We start from the raw sequence: 18,618 nt of genomic DNA on the forward strand, positions 1-18,618 counted from the left end.
AAGTGTGAACCAGCTCGGGGGGATGTTTGTCAGTGGCAGACCTCTCCCAGAATCCAAGAGAAAGAAAATGATCCAACTGGCCTCAGAAGGAGTCCGTCCAAGCCAGATCTCCAGGATACTGCGGGTGAGCACCAGAGACAAATGCTCCAGTTTGTTGGGAAACTTCCACAGCAAAATCATAAGTTAAATAGTCAGATATCCCAGAGTGGATTCAAACTCTTAAAGCGTTATTTTAACACTCTGTCTGAAAGGGTGCACAGTGTTAGTTAGAGCTGTTTCATGATCATATTTGTTTTGGATGCAATACTCCAGAAATGTAAATGAAAGGTATCAGAGGATCTCCGTGCCGCAGTATAAATGTACACGTAAATATACATGTATGTCTGTCATGGTGTTTTTGACTATGTAAGACTTCATTGTGTGACTTCATTAGGAAGTTGTTCATACCAATCAACTACAAATATTTTGTTGATCAATAAATGCTTTCGATCCTCGATCTGGGTTTTTTGGATGCTGAGATATGTAACCAAAAGTGTTTTTCAGACCATGTTTTCCTTGAGCTTGGTCCAAAGTACTTCAAAATCCAAGTGCCCGCAGATGAAGATCCAAGTTATATTCACACCAAGTTTGAAGGAAATCCATCCAGCTGTTTTTGAGTTATCTTGTCTTGTGAGGAGCGGCATCAGAACAAGAAGGTCTAGGGATCGCTTCCCGCCTGGTCCTTTCTGTGTGTAGTTTGCATGTTCTCTGGCTACTCACACTTTCCAAGGTGGCAGTTTCTGCTGTGCATAAGGTCATCACAACACCCAGATAAATCTGAGGGTGTAAAAGTACTCTCTACAGTGTTGAAAATACACTTTCATATATCATAATGCAACGGTCAGTGCCAGAAAGTTAACACTATTAAAGAGTTAGCATTTTAACACTATGGAAAGTGTAACTTTGACTAGGAATCAGTGACTAGTAAAGAAACTCAGTAGTGTTAATATTAACACTGTGCTGGTTGAATAAACTGAGGATTTTACTGTGTGAATCACACCCTAAAGAACATGTGCTTTGGCATCTGTGATCCTGATCTTCAAAGTTCAGGATCCGTCCCTTTATCCTGATTACTTTGATCCAATCACATTTTGCTGAGCTACTGCACAATCCTCATTGATCATAGGATCAAAGTAATCTGGATCAAAGATGAAAGACATCATCAAATGCACAGTGCTGGTTGAACCAACTCTCAGGATTTTGCTGTGTGAATTACTCCCTAAACATGTGCTTTGGAATCTGTGATCCTGATCTTCAAAGTTCAGGATCTGTCCCTTTATTCTGATTACTTTGATCCAATCAGAGGTTGCTGAGCTATTGCACAATCCTGATTGACCATGGGATCAAAGGAATCTGTATCAAAGATGAAAGGCATCACCAAAGGCACTGTGCTGGTTGAATCAACTCTGAGGATTTTGCTGTGTGAATTACTCCCTAAACAACATGTGCTTTGGAATCTGTGATCCTGATCTTCAAAGTTCAGGATCCGTCCCTTTATCCTGATTACTTTGATCCAATCACATTTTGCTGAGCTACTGCACAATCCTCATTGATCATAGGATCAAAGTAATCTGGATCAAAGATGAAAGACATCATCAAATGCACAGTGCTGGTTGAACCAACTCTCAGGATTTCGCTGTGTGAATTACTCCCTAAAGAACATGAGCACTGTGGAATCTATGATCCCGATCTTTGATCCTGAATGCTACACTCCGATTGGATCAAAGATCAGGATCTGTCCCTTGATCCTGATTACTTTGATCCAATCAGATTTTGCTGAGCTAATGCACAATCCTCATTGATCATAGGATCAAAGTAATCTGGATCAAAGATCAAAGGAATCATCAAAGACACTATCAGGATTTCTGAGATCTTGATAGTGCCCTACTGTCAATCAAATTAGCACACAGACAGTGTGCAGAATCATTGATTGTTAGTAAATCTGGCAATGCTGCGCTGCAGGTGTCCAACGGGTGCGTCAGTAAGATCCTGAGTCGATACCGGCGCACGGGTCTCCTGGAGCCCAAAGCCATCGGAGGCAGCAGACCTCGACTTCTCACCCGCAGAGTCATCGGCATGATCGCACAGTGCAAAAGGGAAAACCCAACGATTTTCGCTTGGGAAATCCAAAAACGGCTCGCAGCAGCGCCAATATGGAAGACGTCCAAAATTCCCAGCGTAAGTGAGAGTGTAAAATCAAACATGACCTCGCTGACCTTTGACTGCACAGAACTTTTCTCTTTAAACTTTTTTCTTTTTTAATCTGCAAGGTGTCATCTATAAATCGGATTTTAAGAAAGATCCATTTGGACCATTGGCCGGTATCCACGGGGCTCAACGTGCACATCAGGCCTGAACTGGGTAAGTTACTCAGTAGAATATTCAAAATATTCCTGAAGATCCGATAAAGTCTTCTGATTTTCAGGATAAATCCTAAAATGGGGTCTCAAACACGTTGTCCTGGTGCTGGATGAGGCCCTTCATCCACTGCTTTATGGTCCATGTCATGTTTTGGCAGATAATGATTTTCCTTCAAACATGAAAATGGAAGGACACTCAGAGGGTGCATATTGTTGCCATAGTGACACTTGCCCATGGGTATCACAATATCCTTGTGAAAGAGGGGTGGCAGCAGGACTTAAAGGCAAGAGCATGAAAGTTAGGTGTATCTGGCAAAGAGAAGTATTTGATATATTTAGACATCTTTTCCCAAACCCAAGTACCAGCTCTAAGTGTTTTCCAAGTAATTAGCCTTATGACATCACAAAGGTGTGCATACATGCTGCACAAAGACCTACAGACCCCAGTTTGAAACCCTTCCTCTGTCAAGTGGTGAAGGCAATAATGGACGTGTTTATCCCAGTGGAGATGTGTGCTTTCTGAATGCAACTATACTTGTTAGCTACACCACCAGAGGCATACACTCTTGTGATCAACATATCTTCAGAACATCTAATCTGATTTTGGTCAAACTTGGCAGGAACACTGGGCTCGTGGATGGGAAAAAGTGATTTGATTTTGGTTTGGATCTATCAGCAATTAAGATTGGAGGGCAAGGTCAAACTTCCAGCCAGGTGCTAATATATAGGAAATTGGCTAATTCTATGGATATCCCATTAAACATTTTCTGTACAAGTATTAGCAATTTTGATCTATTCTGAGTTTGGTCTGAAAGATTGCAGAAAAACAAACTTGAATCAAAGTTTCTAAAGATGTTTCAAACTGAACTGAATCCAGATTTTGAACCCACAACCCAAAATGAAATGCATAATAAAGAGACGTTTGGATGCTGTGAGGACCACAAGCTGAAAGATGTCCAGCATCGAACCCGAACCATCTTCAGCCCAGAACAGAACAGAGCGCTCGAGCAAGGTGACCAAAACACTTTAAAAGCCTGCGCATGTCAACCATGTCAAACATGTCCAACATGTCCAAAACACTAAAATGTCTTTATACCTGTTCTTAAATCAGAGTTTTCTCACAGTCAGTATGCAGACATGTTCACAAGAGAGAAACTGTCAGCTGAGATTAAACTCCCAGAGGACACCATTAAGGTAAGTGCAGAATTTTTTTATTAAACTGTCACAACTCCGCCTTTTTTGCCAGTGAGGTTATTTATTTTATTTTATTTTTTTTGTCTGTCAAAGGTTTGGTTTTCAAATAGACGGGCTAAATGGCGGCGAGAAGCCAAAGAGAGGACCAGCACACAAGGTAAGAGTCTGAGTATGGGTGTAGGGGAGACCAGGACATTTGCAACATGTTTTTGAGTTCCTGCTCAATTTGTTACAAAATACCTTATCAGTGTATATATTGGACAAACCTCACATTACATCACCCACAGAATTTTTGGTGAGTTGGTTTTTGCATGATAAATGAAGCTCAAATACGGGTCCTGTCTCAGAGTTCCCAAATAAACTAAGGCTAACAGGCTAATTGTTGTGTGTTTGATTAACGCATGTTTCTAAGGATTAGGCTTTAGTTTGGGTGAAGATATATCAAAGAATGATGGGCATATTGCTTTAGTAACCGTCGCACTGTCGGTGGCTCTAATGTCACCACGATAAAGGAGTCCTGTATAGACCCTGAGGCTAGTTAGTGCCGGGATGCTAGTCCAACACAGTTTGCAAGAATGGGATTTGAACCCCAGTCTAAATATTGGCAGGCTAGTTGCTTAGTCACTCTTCCACCTGCACTACAATGTTGCCAAGCTACCTGCAAATTAGTGCTAACAGTGCTAACATGCAAATTAAATAATACTCATATTTCACACAACAGAAATACTGTCGCACCGACTTCTTTGATGGTCCATTACTATAATTAACTGTTCAGCAAGCCACACTATCCTGGATATTTGTCATAAAATGTGCAGAAAGGACAAACGCGGTCAAGTCCACAGCAGCTAGCAGCGCCTGGCACACAAGCTATCACTCAAAGAGATTAATGCTGCAAATTATTCAAAACTCTATGGTGAAAACGTCGTTATTTCTGTTGTGACATTGGATATTTTAACATGGGTGTCTGTGGAGATTGACTCGCTTTTAGAGCCAGCCTCAAGTGGAAATTAAATGAATTGCAGGTTTTGGCACTTAAGTGTTAGCTTCATTTTTCAGCATTGGAGATTAGGGGGTCACAAAATAACCACATTTGTCGACTACAGACAGCAGTCATTTAACTCTGTGTCATTTAAAAAAAAAAAAAAAAAATCACACATTTCCCAAACTGATAGAAAATACATGAAGCTGTGTTGTTAGCAGCTAGGCTAATATCAGAGTAGATGCTAACAGTGTTGTTATGCTAAAAACAGAAAAGTCAGATTTAAGCCACACTTTACATGACATAAATACTTTTTTGAAAAAAAAAAGTTCGATATACAAAATCACATTTATTTTACAAAATGTATTTGTCCTTAACAGCTCGGTGTCTAAATAAAAATGATGTCTTTTGTGCGACGGCCGCGGAGCAGCATAGCATCACGGCTCAGCAGGTGAATTTTCACTGTAAAATGTTCCGTTTGGTTTTCTCTGGATTGTTCCCCCCCTCAATGACAGATTCTGTTTTTCTGTTCCTTTTAAGGGAGCTGGAGTTTCTACGGTGTCCTGTGAAAAACACACATCACAGTACTACAACACAGGATCCATTTTTCCTTCACAAACAGGTAAATCTGTGCAAATTTAGTATTATTCAACAGAATGATTAACAGCACGTGATCGCTGGTGTCGTCAGTGTTCCACTGGTTTATTTGAGTGGCCTATATTATGAAACATGTAAATTTAAGGCCATGTGCACATTAGTGGTAAAAGTGACTTGAATCTGATTTTTTCTTCCATTTGCCATCTCTGACTTTTTTTTTTTTTTAAATTGTGGACTATAAATTCATAGATTATTTGTGCTGACAATAGTGGTGAATTTATAAATATCTGCTGTAATGAAACAGGTGTAAATCTAAGGCCATGTACACATTAGCGGTAAATGTGACTTGAATCCGATTCTTTTCTTAAATTAAACTTATTATTATTGTTGTTGTGGACTACAACGTGATAGATTATTTGTACTGACAAAAGTGGTGTGTTTTTGAATGTCTGATGTAATTGAACAAGTATAAATCTAAGGTCATGTACACATTAGTGGCAGATGTGGGCCAAAATCAGACGTTTTTCTTGTTGCCAGATCTGATATTTTAATTTTTAAATAGAAATTGTGGACTATAAACTAGTACATTGTGTTCCCAGTAATGGTAAATTTTTAAATATCTGATGTCATGAACAAGTGCAAATGTAAGCTCGCGTTCACATTAGGGGCCAAAATGGCCTGACACAGAATGTTTGTTTCTGTCTAATCAGCTTATTAATGTTGGTGAATTTGTGAGAGACTGATATCATGGAACAGGTGTTCCATGATACACTGTCTACACTAAGACTTGAGAGTGACTAAATTGATCCAAATCAGACTTTTAAACCCAGATTTTAAGATGTTGGATAGTTCACATTCATATTTTTGATATGAATTGGACAGCTGTCGCATCACGAAACATCAGATATAAAGCAAATCTAAAGTCATAAAGGCTGCGTTCACATTATGATCTGAAGTAAACTGAATCTGTTTTTTTTTTTGTTTTTTTGTTTTTTACTTTTTCCGATCTTGATGGCACACTTTCACAGCGTGTGCTGCAGCGACCTAATTAGATTTATTTTGTGGGTTGGGTTACATTTGGCGACATAATATTTTGAAGAGATTTCTCCATGTTCTATTTAGGCCACCAAAATCAACTTGTCCTATTCAGACAAAACACAAAAAGATCAGATGTGTGTCACATGTGTGGTAAAATAAAATTAGATTCAGGTTACTTCAGTTTACACTTTCAACACAGCTGATGCAAATGCTGAGAGGACAGTCAGATCAGGTTTAAGTAACTTTGAAACAATAATGTGAACATCCAAATAAATGAGTCAGATCTGACAAATCAGCCACTGCAGTTGGTAATGTGAATGCAACACAATTGAAATGTATCTTATTGTGAAAGATCAAATGTAAATCAGATTTTGGTCATTTCAGCTGATAATGTGAACATAGCCATAGCTGAAGAGGATGTGTACTGTGGCCCCTGTAATGCTTTGACTTCTACATGTGGCTTTTAAAAGAGAAGTAAAGTGAAATCATTCTGTTTACACACAGGTTTCGGGAATTCTCAACATGTGACAGTGGTCTCAGCGTCACCGTGGAATCTCCATCAATCGAGTGACATAATGACACAGAAAACCCTACTCGGCCTCCACATGGACAGATTCACGCCCCCGTGGGTCCACCATCACCCAGTCACAGCGGGGGACACAACAGACTCCTGGAATCAGCAGCACATTTCTGCCACCTGGTCTCAAAGTGATGAGCGGTTTTTGTTGATCCGGCCTTGACAACCACATCGCGACCTGAACGTACAACTCCTCATTACTTTTTACACCAAGGAAAGTGTCCTGCATTCTTCAGCAGATGTGTCAATGGTGACGAATTTAATGTAAAAACTATATTTTAGGAAAAGTATTTGTTATAAGCGGATGATGTACTAGAGAAGAGAGGTGTTTTGACCAGCAGAGGGCGACAGAGGACAAGAATTACAACCTCCCTCCCCAAACCAGCACATTATGATAAAACATATAATTAAAATGTGTGATCACCTTTCACCTTTTTTTTTTTTTTTTTTTTTTTTTAGGGTGCGTGTGTGTGCAAAATTTCTTAATATTGAAACGAAGTTTGTTTTTCCCAATTGCATGATCTTTTGCAACTTTTTTTTTTTTTTTTTAACAGAGAAAACATTTAAAATGTGATTTTTATTTATTTATTTATTTATTTATTTATTTATAACTTTTTTGTCCAGTTAAATGTGCTTAAAAATCATGGGTGCCTAATAATAATAATAATAATAATAATAACAGTAATAACTGAATAATTATTTTTATTTTATGTTCATGGTCAGCTGTGGATTGAGGGTTTAAGGCTTTATTCTCTCTCAGGTCAAGTCAGTGGGAAAATCTATAAAAGTCCAACTTTCAAACATCTAAACATGAACTGATATCTGCTTGGCAGCAGCTTTTATGATTATAAAAGAACAAAGTTCTTTCATAGATTCCCTTTACTACAGTAAAGAGACACTCTGGAGTTTTATGGTGATTGGTCATCTGGGTAAAGGAATTACAAGGAAAACAGTTTGGCTGTCGAACTTGCCACCATGAAGCCAGATTCCTTCTCCACATGACTGTGTAAATCTACGGTGCATCCAGAAAGTATTCACAGCGTTTCACTTTTTCCACATTTTGCTATGTTATAGGCTTATTCCACAATGGATGAAATCCATTTTTCCCCTCAAAATTCTGCACACAATACCCCATAATGAGAATGTGAAAGGGTTTTTTTTTGTGCTCAGAATCTGGATGTGGGTTCTGGATGATTTAATTGCTTTGAGATTTTTTGATTGATTCCTCAAAAGGTTTTCAATTAATCCTGTGAAACGTGTTGGAAAATCAAAAGGGAGAAGTCATTAAAGTTTGGTGGTGATCAGGATCTGAATGCAGATTTTGGAGAATTTAATTGATTGATATCCCAAAAGCTGACTTCACAGAACTTTGTAGGACTAATAATGCTCACAAAGTGGAAGGTGGTGTAAAGTTCTGGTGATGATTTGGATCTGAATGTTCATTCTAGACCATTTAATGTTTTTATTTACATTACAAGATCATAATTTGACCCTTTTTCATACGTTTCTCAACTGGTTTCCACACAACCTGGCAACATGATCAACCTCAGACCACTTTTCTTTCATCACATCCTTTTTGGGGGGATTGTTTGGACAAATGGGATTTTTTTTTTCCATTTTTGTCAATCTTTACATAAATTGAAGGAATAATAAATTGATGGATAAATTGACAGAACGATAAGAATAGTCAAGATTAAGAACATATAAAAATTTTAATTGTAATTTGGTTCTACATATGGATTCTGTTATGTTGCCAGATTTGGCTTTTTTTAAACAATATTTCATTCAATTTCTCAAAACCTAAAAGACAAATTTTGACAAAACCCATCAGTTTGAAATATCCAATTGCAGGAAACAAATAAGTGAGTTGTTTTTTTTTTGTTTTGTTTTTTTTGCAGATTTGGATAAATATCTGTAAATATACTGTACAATTGGATGAGGGTGGTATTAGAGTTTCAGAACTATGTTTTTTTTAAAAATATATATAAATAAATAATGACGTTAATCCTAATGGAAAATTCCTGGAAAGTCTGGACTTGGCAGGGGCTTGATGTTGGGATGCTATTCTAGTCGGGTTACCAGACTTGGATAATGATTCTCGCCTCCTGAGCTCACTTAAGTTGAGAGAGACTCAAAAGGGAGTTACCAAAACGCCCCACAGTAATAATTTCTGGCAAATAACAACAATCTCTGTACATTTTGAGCGGGCATCTCATTCATCAAACAGTATATCTTATCTGTTAGTAAGCAAGCGATGTTTCACAGCTGCCTTATCTGAATTAATCCACGGGATGGACGAATCTGTCATCCAAAGAATTACTGGTTCGATCCTCTTTAATGGCTGTGTGTGCACGACCCCGTGCTGTTTCCAGCTACTTTAAAATATTTGTCATGGAACAGAAAAACTGAGGGAGTAACATGCCAAAAAAACTGATTCAGAGCAGGTGCTGCTTATACAACCCCTGGCAAAAATTATGGAATCACCGGCCTCGGAGGATGTTCATTCAGTTGTTTAATTTTGTAGAAAAAAAAAGCAGATCACAGACATGACACAAAACTAAAGTCATTTCAAATGGCAACTTTCTGGCTTTAAGAAACACTATAAGAAATCAGGAAAAAAAAATTGTGGCAGTCAGTAACGGTTACTTTTTAGACCAAGCAGAGGAAAAAAAATATGGAATCACTCAATTCTGAGGAAAAAATTATGGAATCATGAAAAACAAAAGAACGCTCCAACACATCACTAGTATTTTGTTGCACCACCTCTGGCTTTTATAACAGCTTGCAGTCTCTGAGGCATGGACTTAATGCGGGACAAACAGTACTCTTCATCAATCTGGCTCCAACTTTCTCTGATTGCTGTTGCCAGATCAGCTTTGCAGGTTGGAGCCTTGTCATGGACCATTTTCTTCAACTTCCAAAGATTTTCAATTGGATTATATCCGGACTATTTGCAGGCCATGACATTGACCCTATGTGTCTTTTTGCAAGGAATGTTTTCACAGTTTTTGCTCTATGGCAAGATGCATTATCATCTTGAAAAATGATTTCATCATCCTCAAACATCCTTTCAATTGATGGGATAAGAAAAGTGTCCAAAATATCAATGTAAACTTTGCATTTATTGATGATGTAATGACAGCCATCTCCCCAGTGCCTTTACCTGACATGCAGCCCCATATCATCAATGACTGTGGAAATTTACATGTTCTCTTCAGGCAGTCATCTTTATAAATCTCATTGGAACGGCACCAAACAAAAGTTCCAGCATCATCACCTTGCCCAATGCAGATTCGAGATTCATCACTGAATATGACTTTCATCCAGTCATCCACAGTCCACGATTGCTTTTCCTTAGCCCATTGTAACCTTGTTTTTTTCCGTTTAGGTGTTAATGATGGCTTTTGTTTAGCTTTTCTAGATGTAAATCCCATTTCCTTTAGGTGGTTTCTTACAGTTCGATCACAGACGTTGACTCCAGTTTCCTCCCTTTCGTTCCTCATTTGTTGTGCATTTTCGATTTTTGAGACATATTGCTTTAAATTTTCTGTCTTGACGCTTTGATGTCTTCCTTGGTCTACCAGTATGTTTGCCTTTAACAACCTTCCCATGTTGTTTGTATTTGGTCCAGAGTTTAGACACAGCTGACTGTGAACAACCAACATCTTTTGCAACATTGCGTGATGATTTACCCTCTTTTAAGAGTTTGATAATCCTCTCCTTTGTTTCAATTGACATCTCTCGTGTTGGAGCCATGATTCATGTCAGTCCACTTGGTGCAACAGCTCTCCAAGGTGTGATCACTCCTTTTTAGATGCAGACTAACGAACAGATCTGATTTGATGCAGGTGTTAGTTTTGGGGATGAAAATTTACAGGGTGATTCCATAACTTATTCCTCAGAATTGAGTGAGTCCATATTTTTTTCCCTCTGCTTGGTCTAAAAAAGTAACCGTTACTGACTGCCACAATTTTTTTTCCTGATTTCTTATAGTGTTTCTTAAAGCCAGAAAGTTGCCACTTGAAATTACTTTAGTTTTGTGTCATGTCTGTGATCTGCTTTTTTTCTACAAAAATAAACAACTGAATGAACATCCTCCGAGGCCGGTGATTCCATAATTATTGCCAGGGGTTATATGTACTTTTACATGGATGAAGTGTTTTCAGTGGGAAAGGGGTCTGACACCTTAAAAAAAAAAAGCAACGCTAACAGAGTATCAAATTGTTTATTAAACACTGCATAATAAAAAGGGTACAAAATTCTGAAAAAAAAATGATGATGAATGATATGAAACAATTAAAATAGCAGCTGTCATAATTAACATTTACAGTTTACAAACATATAAACAGAAGGATGATGAAAATACAAACACTATTTACAAAAAAATATTACAAATTGTAATTAACAGGATGCGCTGGGCAATTTACATGACAGCGAATTAAATAAAAGAAGAAAAAAAACTGACAAGAAATCGGATCTACGTGTGAATGTTTGAGATTTGGTTTCACTTGTGTAAAGCCGCAGCCACGTGTGTAAGAACGCGGCGGATTTTGAATCCAGATCAAGAAAGTCTCACTGAACAACAATCAACCGTCTTGAAGCTCCTCGTGTTGTTCTTATCCTGTTGGCACGACCGCACTACGAAATGAAGTGAAGGACCGTAAAGAAAAACGTCTCGCGAATTACCAGAATTTAAGGGATGTGGGATGTACCGCTATTTTTACTCGACATTGCTACACTGCCACACTACATTTGCAAGCTAACAGGGTTAAGCAATGTTAGCACTAGCATATGCTTATAGCACTAATGTTAGTGGTTGATGCCAACCATTAGGGGCGCAATTAACATATGAGCTTATTTGTTAGCATGCAAGGCCACACCTACCATGGGAAGTATTTGCGTATGAAGTCACTGACAGCGCTAATGGTTAGTGGTTGAGGCAGACCAATAGCGATACAAATGAAGTCATCAATTTGAAGCTAACTGTTAGCAGTTGAGGCCAACCATTGGAGACTCATGAAGTTACCACTTGAAGCTAATGGTTGGTGGTTCATGCCAACCATTAGGGCCGCAATTAACATATGAGCTCATTCATTAGCATGCAAGGCCACACCTGTCACGGGAAGTATTTGCATATGAAGTCACAGACAGCACTAACGGTTAGCGGTTGAGGCAGATCAAATGAAATCATCAATTTGAAGCTAACTGTTAGCAGATGAGGCCAACCATTGGAGACTTATATGAAGTCACCACTTGAAGCTAATGGTTAGTGGTTGATGCTAGTCCCGGTTGATACTAAAAGTTAGTGGTTGATGCCAACCATCGAGGATGTGAATGTCACATGAGGTCAGCATTTTCTCCAGCCATGACAACCACACTCACCACAGTTAGCATTAGCATATGAAGTCATCGGTTAGTGCTAATGGTTATTGGTTGACGTAGTGGTTGACACCAACACTGGTTGACACTAATGGTTAGCGGATGATGCCAATCATAGAGTACCAAAGTGATGATGTCACGACCCGTGTGGTTGGTTCTAGAGTTAAAATGAATGGGAACTTCCAATTAGTCCTAGGGGCCACTAGTCATAATACAATTAAAGATGATTAATGGTGTATGTCAACAGAATCAGATATTTTATTTTTGTAAACTGAATCAAATAATATAAAGAGGTTAGGACCAGTGAACCTTAGGAGTAGTTGACCCTAGGACTAGTGGACCCTCCCCAAAATGAATACATTCACAATGGCCCCATGAGCATTCTACTTTTCTAATGAGCAAAACTGCTACATCCCGGGGAACAATAACTACAAATCTGAGCATGTGGAAAGCTATAATCACTTTCCAGGTGACTGTGAGGAATTTTGCGAGTTAGCATGACAGAAAGACATCACAAAACTGTGGGAAGTGCTGCTATTACTTCTGCTGTTGTTTGTGCTGAGCCCCGTTTATGTCATGCTAAATGCCAAAAGCTACACGTATGACGAGAATGTTGTTGGGCTGCCTCTGGCGCCGACATGGCGTTTTGTTTTTCACAATGCTATTGCCATAAATATATTTACATATGATCTGGAATAAGTGAGTTGGGGGTAAAAGCTGCTGGAAAACTGGCATCCTTCCTGTGTGTAACCACAAACTAAGTTAATATTCTGCCACCAAACTGACTGATGCACTAAATATATATAAACAATTCATCTTATTTATTTAGTCCATCACCAATCTCCACGAGGATGGAAAAGTCCCCACATTGCAGTCAGATTGGTCTTCAAAGTGCAAAATGGAAAATTTGAAAAGAATGTAAAACCATTGTTATGGATATGCAACATCACACTTTGGTATTCTTTTAGGGACATAATTAGCATATGAGGTCATGCATTAGTATGTAGGGCCACACTCACTCTGGTTACCACTAGCATATGAAGTCACCAGTTAGCACATTAACTACCCTTACCAAAAAATAGTACTTATCAGTATATAAAGTAAACTAGAAGTATACCTGAAATATACTTGCATATACTACTTTTTGGTAAGGGTACAGCTAGCATTAACCACATCCCCAACAGTTAGCGCCATCACGGTTGGTGTAACATGATAATGTTAGCATAGTTTTCCTAACTGCAGCTAGCATTAACCACATCCCCAACCATTAGCGTCAATCACGGTTGGTGTAAAATGATAACATTAGCATTTAGAAAAACTTAAGTGAGCTTAGATCTACACTTAAGAGAGATGACAATAAAATTAAGTTTATTTCTCGAATAAACTGTTAATTTTGTATAGCTAGTTGCAATTAGCTAGTTGATCACTGCAGCTAGCATTAACCACATCCCCAACAGCATACTCTCACGCACGCCACTAGCATAGCTTATGGCATGCTAAAAGTGGATGCTCTCGTTTTGGCCGAACAACTATCCAGTTTCTGGGTATTCTGTGTTAGTACGCGTCCGCGGCCGATGTGCTTGATGAATTCCTGCGCAAAAAGTAGTTCCCAGATAACTGATATTCCCATGAGATAAAGAGTATATCTAAATTAATTCTAAAATTTACCAGTAATAAAATTATACAGACAACCGAAGTTTTAAGAGTGGCCGCAATAAATATTTAAGAAACGTAAAGTTCATGAGCAACTTCCCCTGTTATCCCTCAAGCACACTAAACATTGACACGGTGTAGTTTGATGCGGAAGAGTTCAGAAAGATACGATTGGAATGTTTTGATTACCATTTACAGTTGGTGATGAAAGATTTGGGCATTAAGTTGTGTTAAAGTCAGAACAAGAAACTGCACAGAAAGAGATCTATCTGGGACAAGACACATTCTGTGTTGTCGTTCCAGTGAGAGCGGCACGCTGAGCAGCGTGCCCCAACAGTTAGCACCAATCGCTGTTGGTGTAAAATGATAATGTTAACATTCAGGAAAACTTTAGTGAGTTTGTCACTTCAGAGAGTTTACAATAAAATGAACAGTTTATTTCTCAAGCAACAGCGATGGAAATGGAACAAACTGAACATGTATCAGTATTAAATGTCATCAGATGGTATGAATCACTCATGCCAATTTTTATTGGCATTTTTTTTATTGCAACAAGAAGGAAAAACTATGAATATGAAACAATGTATGAGCAGGATTATTTAACAGAGTAAGGGGAGGTAATGGTCTAGTGGTTAAGCATTGGGCTTGAGGATTCTTGGTTCAAATCCCAGCCTGACCGGAAAATCATTAAGGGCTCTTGGGCAAGGTCCTTAATCCCCTGCATTGGGATTCACATTGGGGTGAATGTGAGGCATTATTGTAAAGCGCTTTGAGCGTCTGATGCAGATGGAAAAGCGCTATATTAACGCAGTCCATTTAACTCTTAAAATTTGCACTTTTGCATGAAGATCAAATTTAAGAATGATGATATTCAGATTGTATTATTTTTATTTTGTGACTGATGCATGGAATCCAAACATGCAACCTACAAGCTTTAAATAATAATAATAATAAAAAAACACAATAATCTGGATTAATTTTTAAACTACTCATCATGTAATAAAAAATAATAAATTACCGAGTGATTACTTACAAGGTACTTAAATATTACACATAATTAAAGGCAATAAGAAGCCAATCTGACATTACGATGTGGCGCAATAAGAAGCCAATCTGACGTTACGATGTGGCGCACAAATATTCCAGATCTATAAGACCTATAACATCTTACAGCATGGCAGAACCAACAAATCTGCACATATGTACAAACGGACTCACTTTCCATAAACCAAAAGAAAAGAAAAACAAAAGTATACATTATCTTACTCAGCCCACCAGGGGCCACAGTTCCTCCAAAGTGGAGACCAAACAGCCACGCTACATTTAGCATGGTTCTTCTTTCTCATGCTACAAGCATTAGCATAAGATCCGGAGCAGTTTGCCTCTTTTTACGCCGACCCGTTCACACTATCATTTACAGCTAACTCGTGCAAAAGGTAGTCCAGCTAATTCATGCGATTAGTTTGCTGAAGCTGCTGCACGTAGCTTCTCCTGCAGCGAGCGTGGATCTTGTGACAGAGCTATCGATGCTAGCCTACGTGTTTTTCTTTCTGCTGTGTCTTCAGAGACGTTTCTTTTGTAATTATACTGTTTGCCGTGATAGCATGCTTGTTACAATCCCCCCCGAAGTCCTTTACACTTGCCAAATATCAAATTTGTCACATTATACGCATCATAACTGTAAGCCAGTTGTAGCCCAGCCCTAATTTGGCCAATCACAGGATGGAGGGTGGGGCTTAAATCCTCTGGAATTTTTTTGAGGAAGTAGGTGAATATGTGCATTCAGGCCCTTTTCAGCAGTAAAGAAAAATAAAACAAGTACAAAATAAAACCTAACGTGTAGAAAATACTTTTTAATGTGTGTTAAAATAGTGTTTGGGGTAGAATTTCTTTCCAAATTGGTTTCATGGGATGTTATTATCTTTACATCGTTCTGCTATTTTTTAATCAGCCTGCGATCAACGTTTTTCAGGAATTACCGGATTTCTGGATGCAGAGTTGACTTGCCGTTTATAGCAGACATTATTGACATGGTTAGCATCAGCATATGTGGTCACGTGTTGCGTTTAGCCTCACCATATGTGTTATGTGTGTATATGTGTAGTTGACGTTAACCATACACCAAACAGTTAGCGTCAACTACAGTTTGAAGCATCCGCTAACTGTTATTCTTTATTGTGGTTACTGTGGTCAAATATGCTAATGCTAACTGCTAACACATGAGCGCACGTAATCATATTTTTGATAAATAATGGTGCATTCCACACCCAGAAATCCGATAATTCCTAGGAAACATTAACCTATGAACATCATTAATGTCACTTTGAATTTGATTTGATTTGTTTCTTGGTACCTGAGTGATATTTACTGCGATTGTATTATACACCGTTACAGCTAGCTTATATAAGTCAACCATGCCCCCTTCAATATGGACTCAGAAGTCTAAAATGATCCATTTTTTTATTGACTCAGAACTTTTAATTTTAGAACTTTAACAGTGGAACCGTATTTCATTGTAAAAGGTACCAACATAACTCATTTGACATTTTTACCTGTAGTGCCTTCAAAAATATGTGAACCAAGTATGACTCATTTTTGTTCTTTTTCTCCATCCGCGTCCTTTGTGTTGAAGGTAAAAACAGCGGCTGTGCAGTCCAGCTCATCAGGTCCACTGGAGGCTGTCACACATAGTGGAAACTGTCTGTTTATATTCAAGTATATTCCAGGAGACAATACTGAGTCGTGACCGTCCTTGTCCGATGAGTTCAGGAATTCTGAACATGTCAAAACACGACTGGTCCATGTGCTCAAGACTTTAGTGGTATATACAGTACGGCAGTGAGCATCCCGAATGTCTGATGTCAAATAAAAGCCGGTTGGGACATCCAGTCTGGATTTCTCCAATCACAAGTCTCCACCCTAGTCATAAGGGCACACATTCAAATCCCAAACTGACTACTTTCCAAAATCACTTCCCCCTCGTGATCGACGTCGGAAAGATCCTGGAATCTTCTGGCCCAAAGGCCGACCTCCGTCCTACGGGTTACGATGCACTTCTGCGCGGAATTTGTGTTTGGTGCCACCGTATTTTAGTTCCTCTCCAAACTGGGGTAGAGTTTGAATACCTTGTATATCCAGTCCGAGTAGAAAGCGACGTTAACAAAAAGCGCGGGCTGCGACGAGGCGCATTTCGTCCTCTGGATGCTCACGCCCACGATGACTTTACGCTCAAGTTCCTGGCAAACCAGTGGGCCACCGTTGTCTTTCTGGAAGAAGAAAGACTGATGAGCAGACGTGGAGATCTCTAGATAGATAATGATTTTTGGAAGCGGGACAAACTGAACATTAAAGGGGGACACTTTCAACTTGCAGTGAAATTACTCAAAAAGCTCTGAACCAAGAAGCCATTACATTGTGGTGTTGTTCTGGATGAAGATCTCCAATCAGCTGATGATGATTAGCACTTCAGTAATTACAAATGATTGTCCCTTTAATGTCTTTACTTTAAAGTGGTGAGCTTGAACCTTACATCACATACGCCTTCGCCTCTCTTGCCGCCAGCACATATTCTGCTTTCTTCTGTATCGCTTTTGAGTTGGGAGCACATGTCATTATTGACCATCGGCATGGTGACAGTGTTCAGCGCCTCATCGTGACCCGTGTCTAAACATCAACAGGAGAAGAAAAACAATGCAATGTGTGAAGTTACAAGCACGAGTTTGTTTGAAAATGACTGCACGGGGCATGCGGTGTGTCATATTGTGGAGAGGCAGCAGTACTTTTGGTTTCCCCCCATCCATACATGGTGCAGTTGGTGCCTTCAGCGATGTGACACTCTGTTACCGGCAGATGAATGGTTGTGGCACCCTCAGAAACTGGGGCAGGTCTGCAACAAAGATGCTAACGGTCAAATTAAAGTTACTGCGCAAGGATACACTCGTTGGATTTCCTTCAAATAAAAATAAACAGACAAACAACAGCTCCATGCAATATTATCTGAAAAATTTCAAAACATTTCAAAGTACTTACTCTGACAATTTCAACAGAACCAGATTGGATCCTTCTGGGCCACAGATCAGGTGGGAGATGTGTAGTCTCGGGTGGTTTGCGGACTCACTCAGGTGTCGCAGACCGACTTGCACGGTGTACTCTCTCAGATTTGGAATGCTGGTGATCGCAAGGACATTTGTCAGTTTGTGCAGTTTCGCGAACATCTCATTTCTTAACTTATCAACCGTAAAACTAATTTAAGCCACGTGTAAGATTTAGATAAAATGTTATGGGATTTGATTAGTTGTGCTGAGAGACAGCAAGATCGGTTCAACTATCAACCGTAGCGGTCCTCGAAATTCACACCATGTAAAACATAACCTTTTAAGAAACAATGTAGTTTTCATACATTTATTTTCATTCCCCTTCTCTCCAGAGCATAACTTCACCTCTCCAGGCTAGTCTCAGCCCAATCACTACTCTCACTACAGATCACATCATCTGCAAACATTATAGTCCATGGAGACTCTTGTCTGATCTCGTCCATCACCACTCCAAACAGGAAAGGACACAGAGCCGATCCTTCATGTAATCCCACCTCCACCTTGAATGCATCTGTCATTCCTACTGCACATATCCCTGCTGTACACACTGTCCTTGTACATATCCTGCACCGCCCTCACATGCTTCTCTTATACTTTGGCTAACAACTTTAAGAAACATTTGTGGACACCTGACCTATATTTACTTGCTAACAAATTAATCAAATGATCCCTTCATGTTACAATAAAAAGGGGAAGATATTTGCAAAA

The 18,618-nt window shown here is 39.0% G+C and overlaps 2 protein-coding genes across 2 annotated transcripts in view; one reads left to right on the plus strand and one right to left on the minus strand.

Moving 5' to 3' along the window:
- The first annotated feature begins 22 nt into the window (after nt 1-22).
- Nucleotides 23-7,104, plus strand: LOC117504455 (paired box protein Pax-4-like). The gene is made up of 9 exons (XM_034163927.1): nt 23-124; nt 2,002-2,217; nt 2,310-2,400; nt 3,277-3,411; nt 3,511-3,593; nt 3,687-3,750; nt 4,953-5,023; nt 5,113-5,194; nt 6,712-7,104. Exons 1-9 carry the CDS (start codon nt 23-25, stop codon nt 6,945-6,947), a joined length of 1,080 nt encoding a protein of 359 aa, XP_034019818.1. The 3' UTR covers nt 6,948-7,104.
- Nucleotides 7,105-10,990: 3,886 nt separating this feature from the next.
- Nucleotides 10,991-18,618, minus strand: part of LOC117503717 (hepatocyte growth factor-like) — a 41,153-nt gene continuing 33,525 nt past the window's right edge. Inside the window, exons 15-18 of the mRNA XM_034162934.1 lie at nt 17,846-17,983; nt 17,596-17,702; nt 17,346-17,479; nt 10,991-17,082 (exon numbers count right to left, since the gene is read on the minus strand). Of these exons, the coding sequence (XP_034018825.1) occupies nt 16,906-17,082; nt 17,346-17,479; nt 17,596-17,702; nt 17,846-17,983 (556 nt within the window). The 3' untranslated portion in view covers nt 10,991-16,905. The remainder of the gene's footprint in view (nt 17,083-17,345; nt 17,480-17,595; nt 17,703-17,845; nt 17,984-18,618) is intronic.

Source organism: Thalassophryne amazonica, chromosome 22, assembly GCF_902500255.1.
Source record: "Thalassophryne amazonica chromosome 22, fThaAma1.1, whole genome shotgun sequence".
Classification (NCBI taxonomy): Eukaryota; Metazoa; Chordata; class Actinopteri; order Batrachoidiformes; family Batrachoididae; genus Thalassophryne; species Thalassophryne amazonica.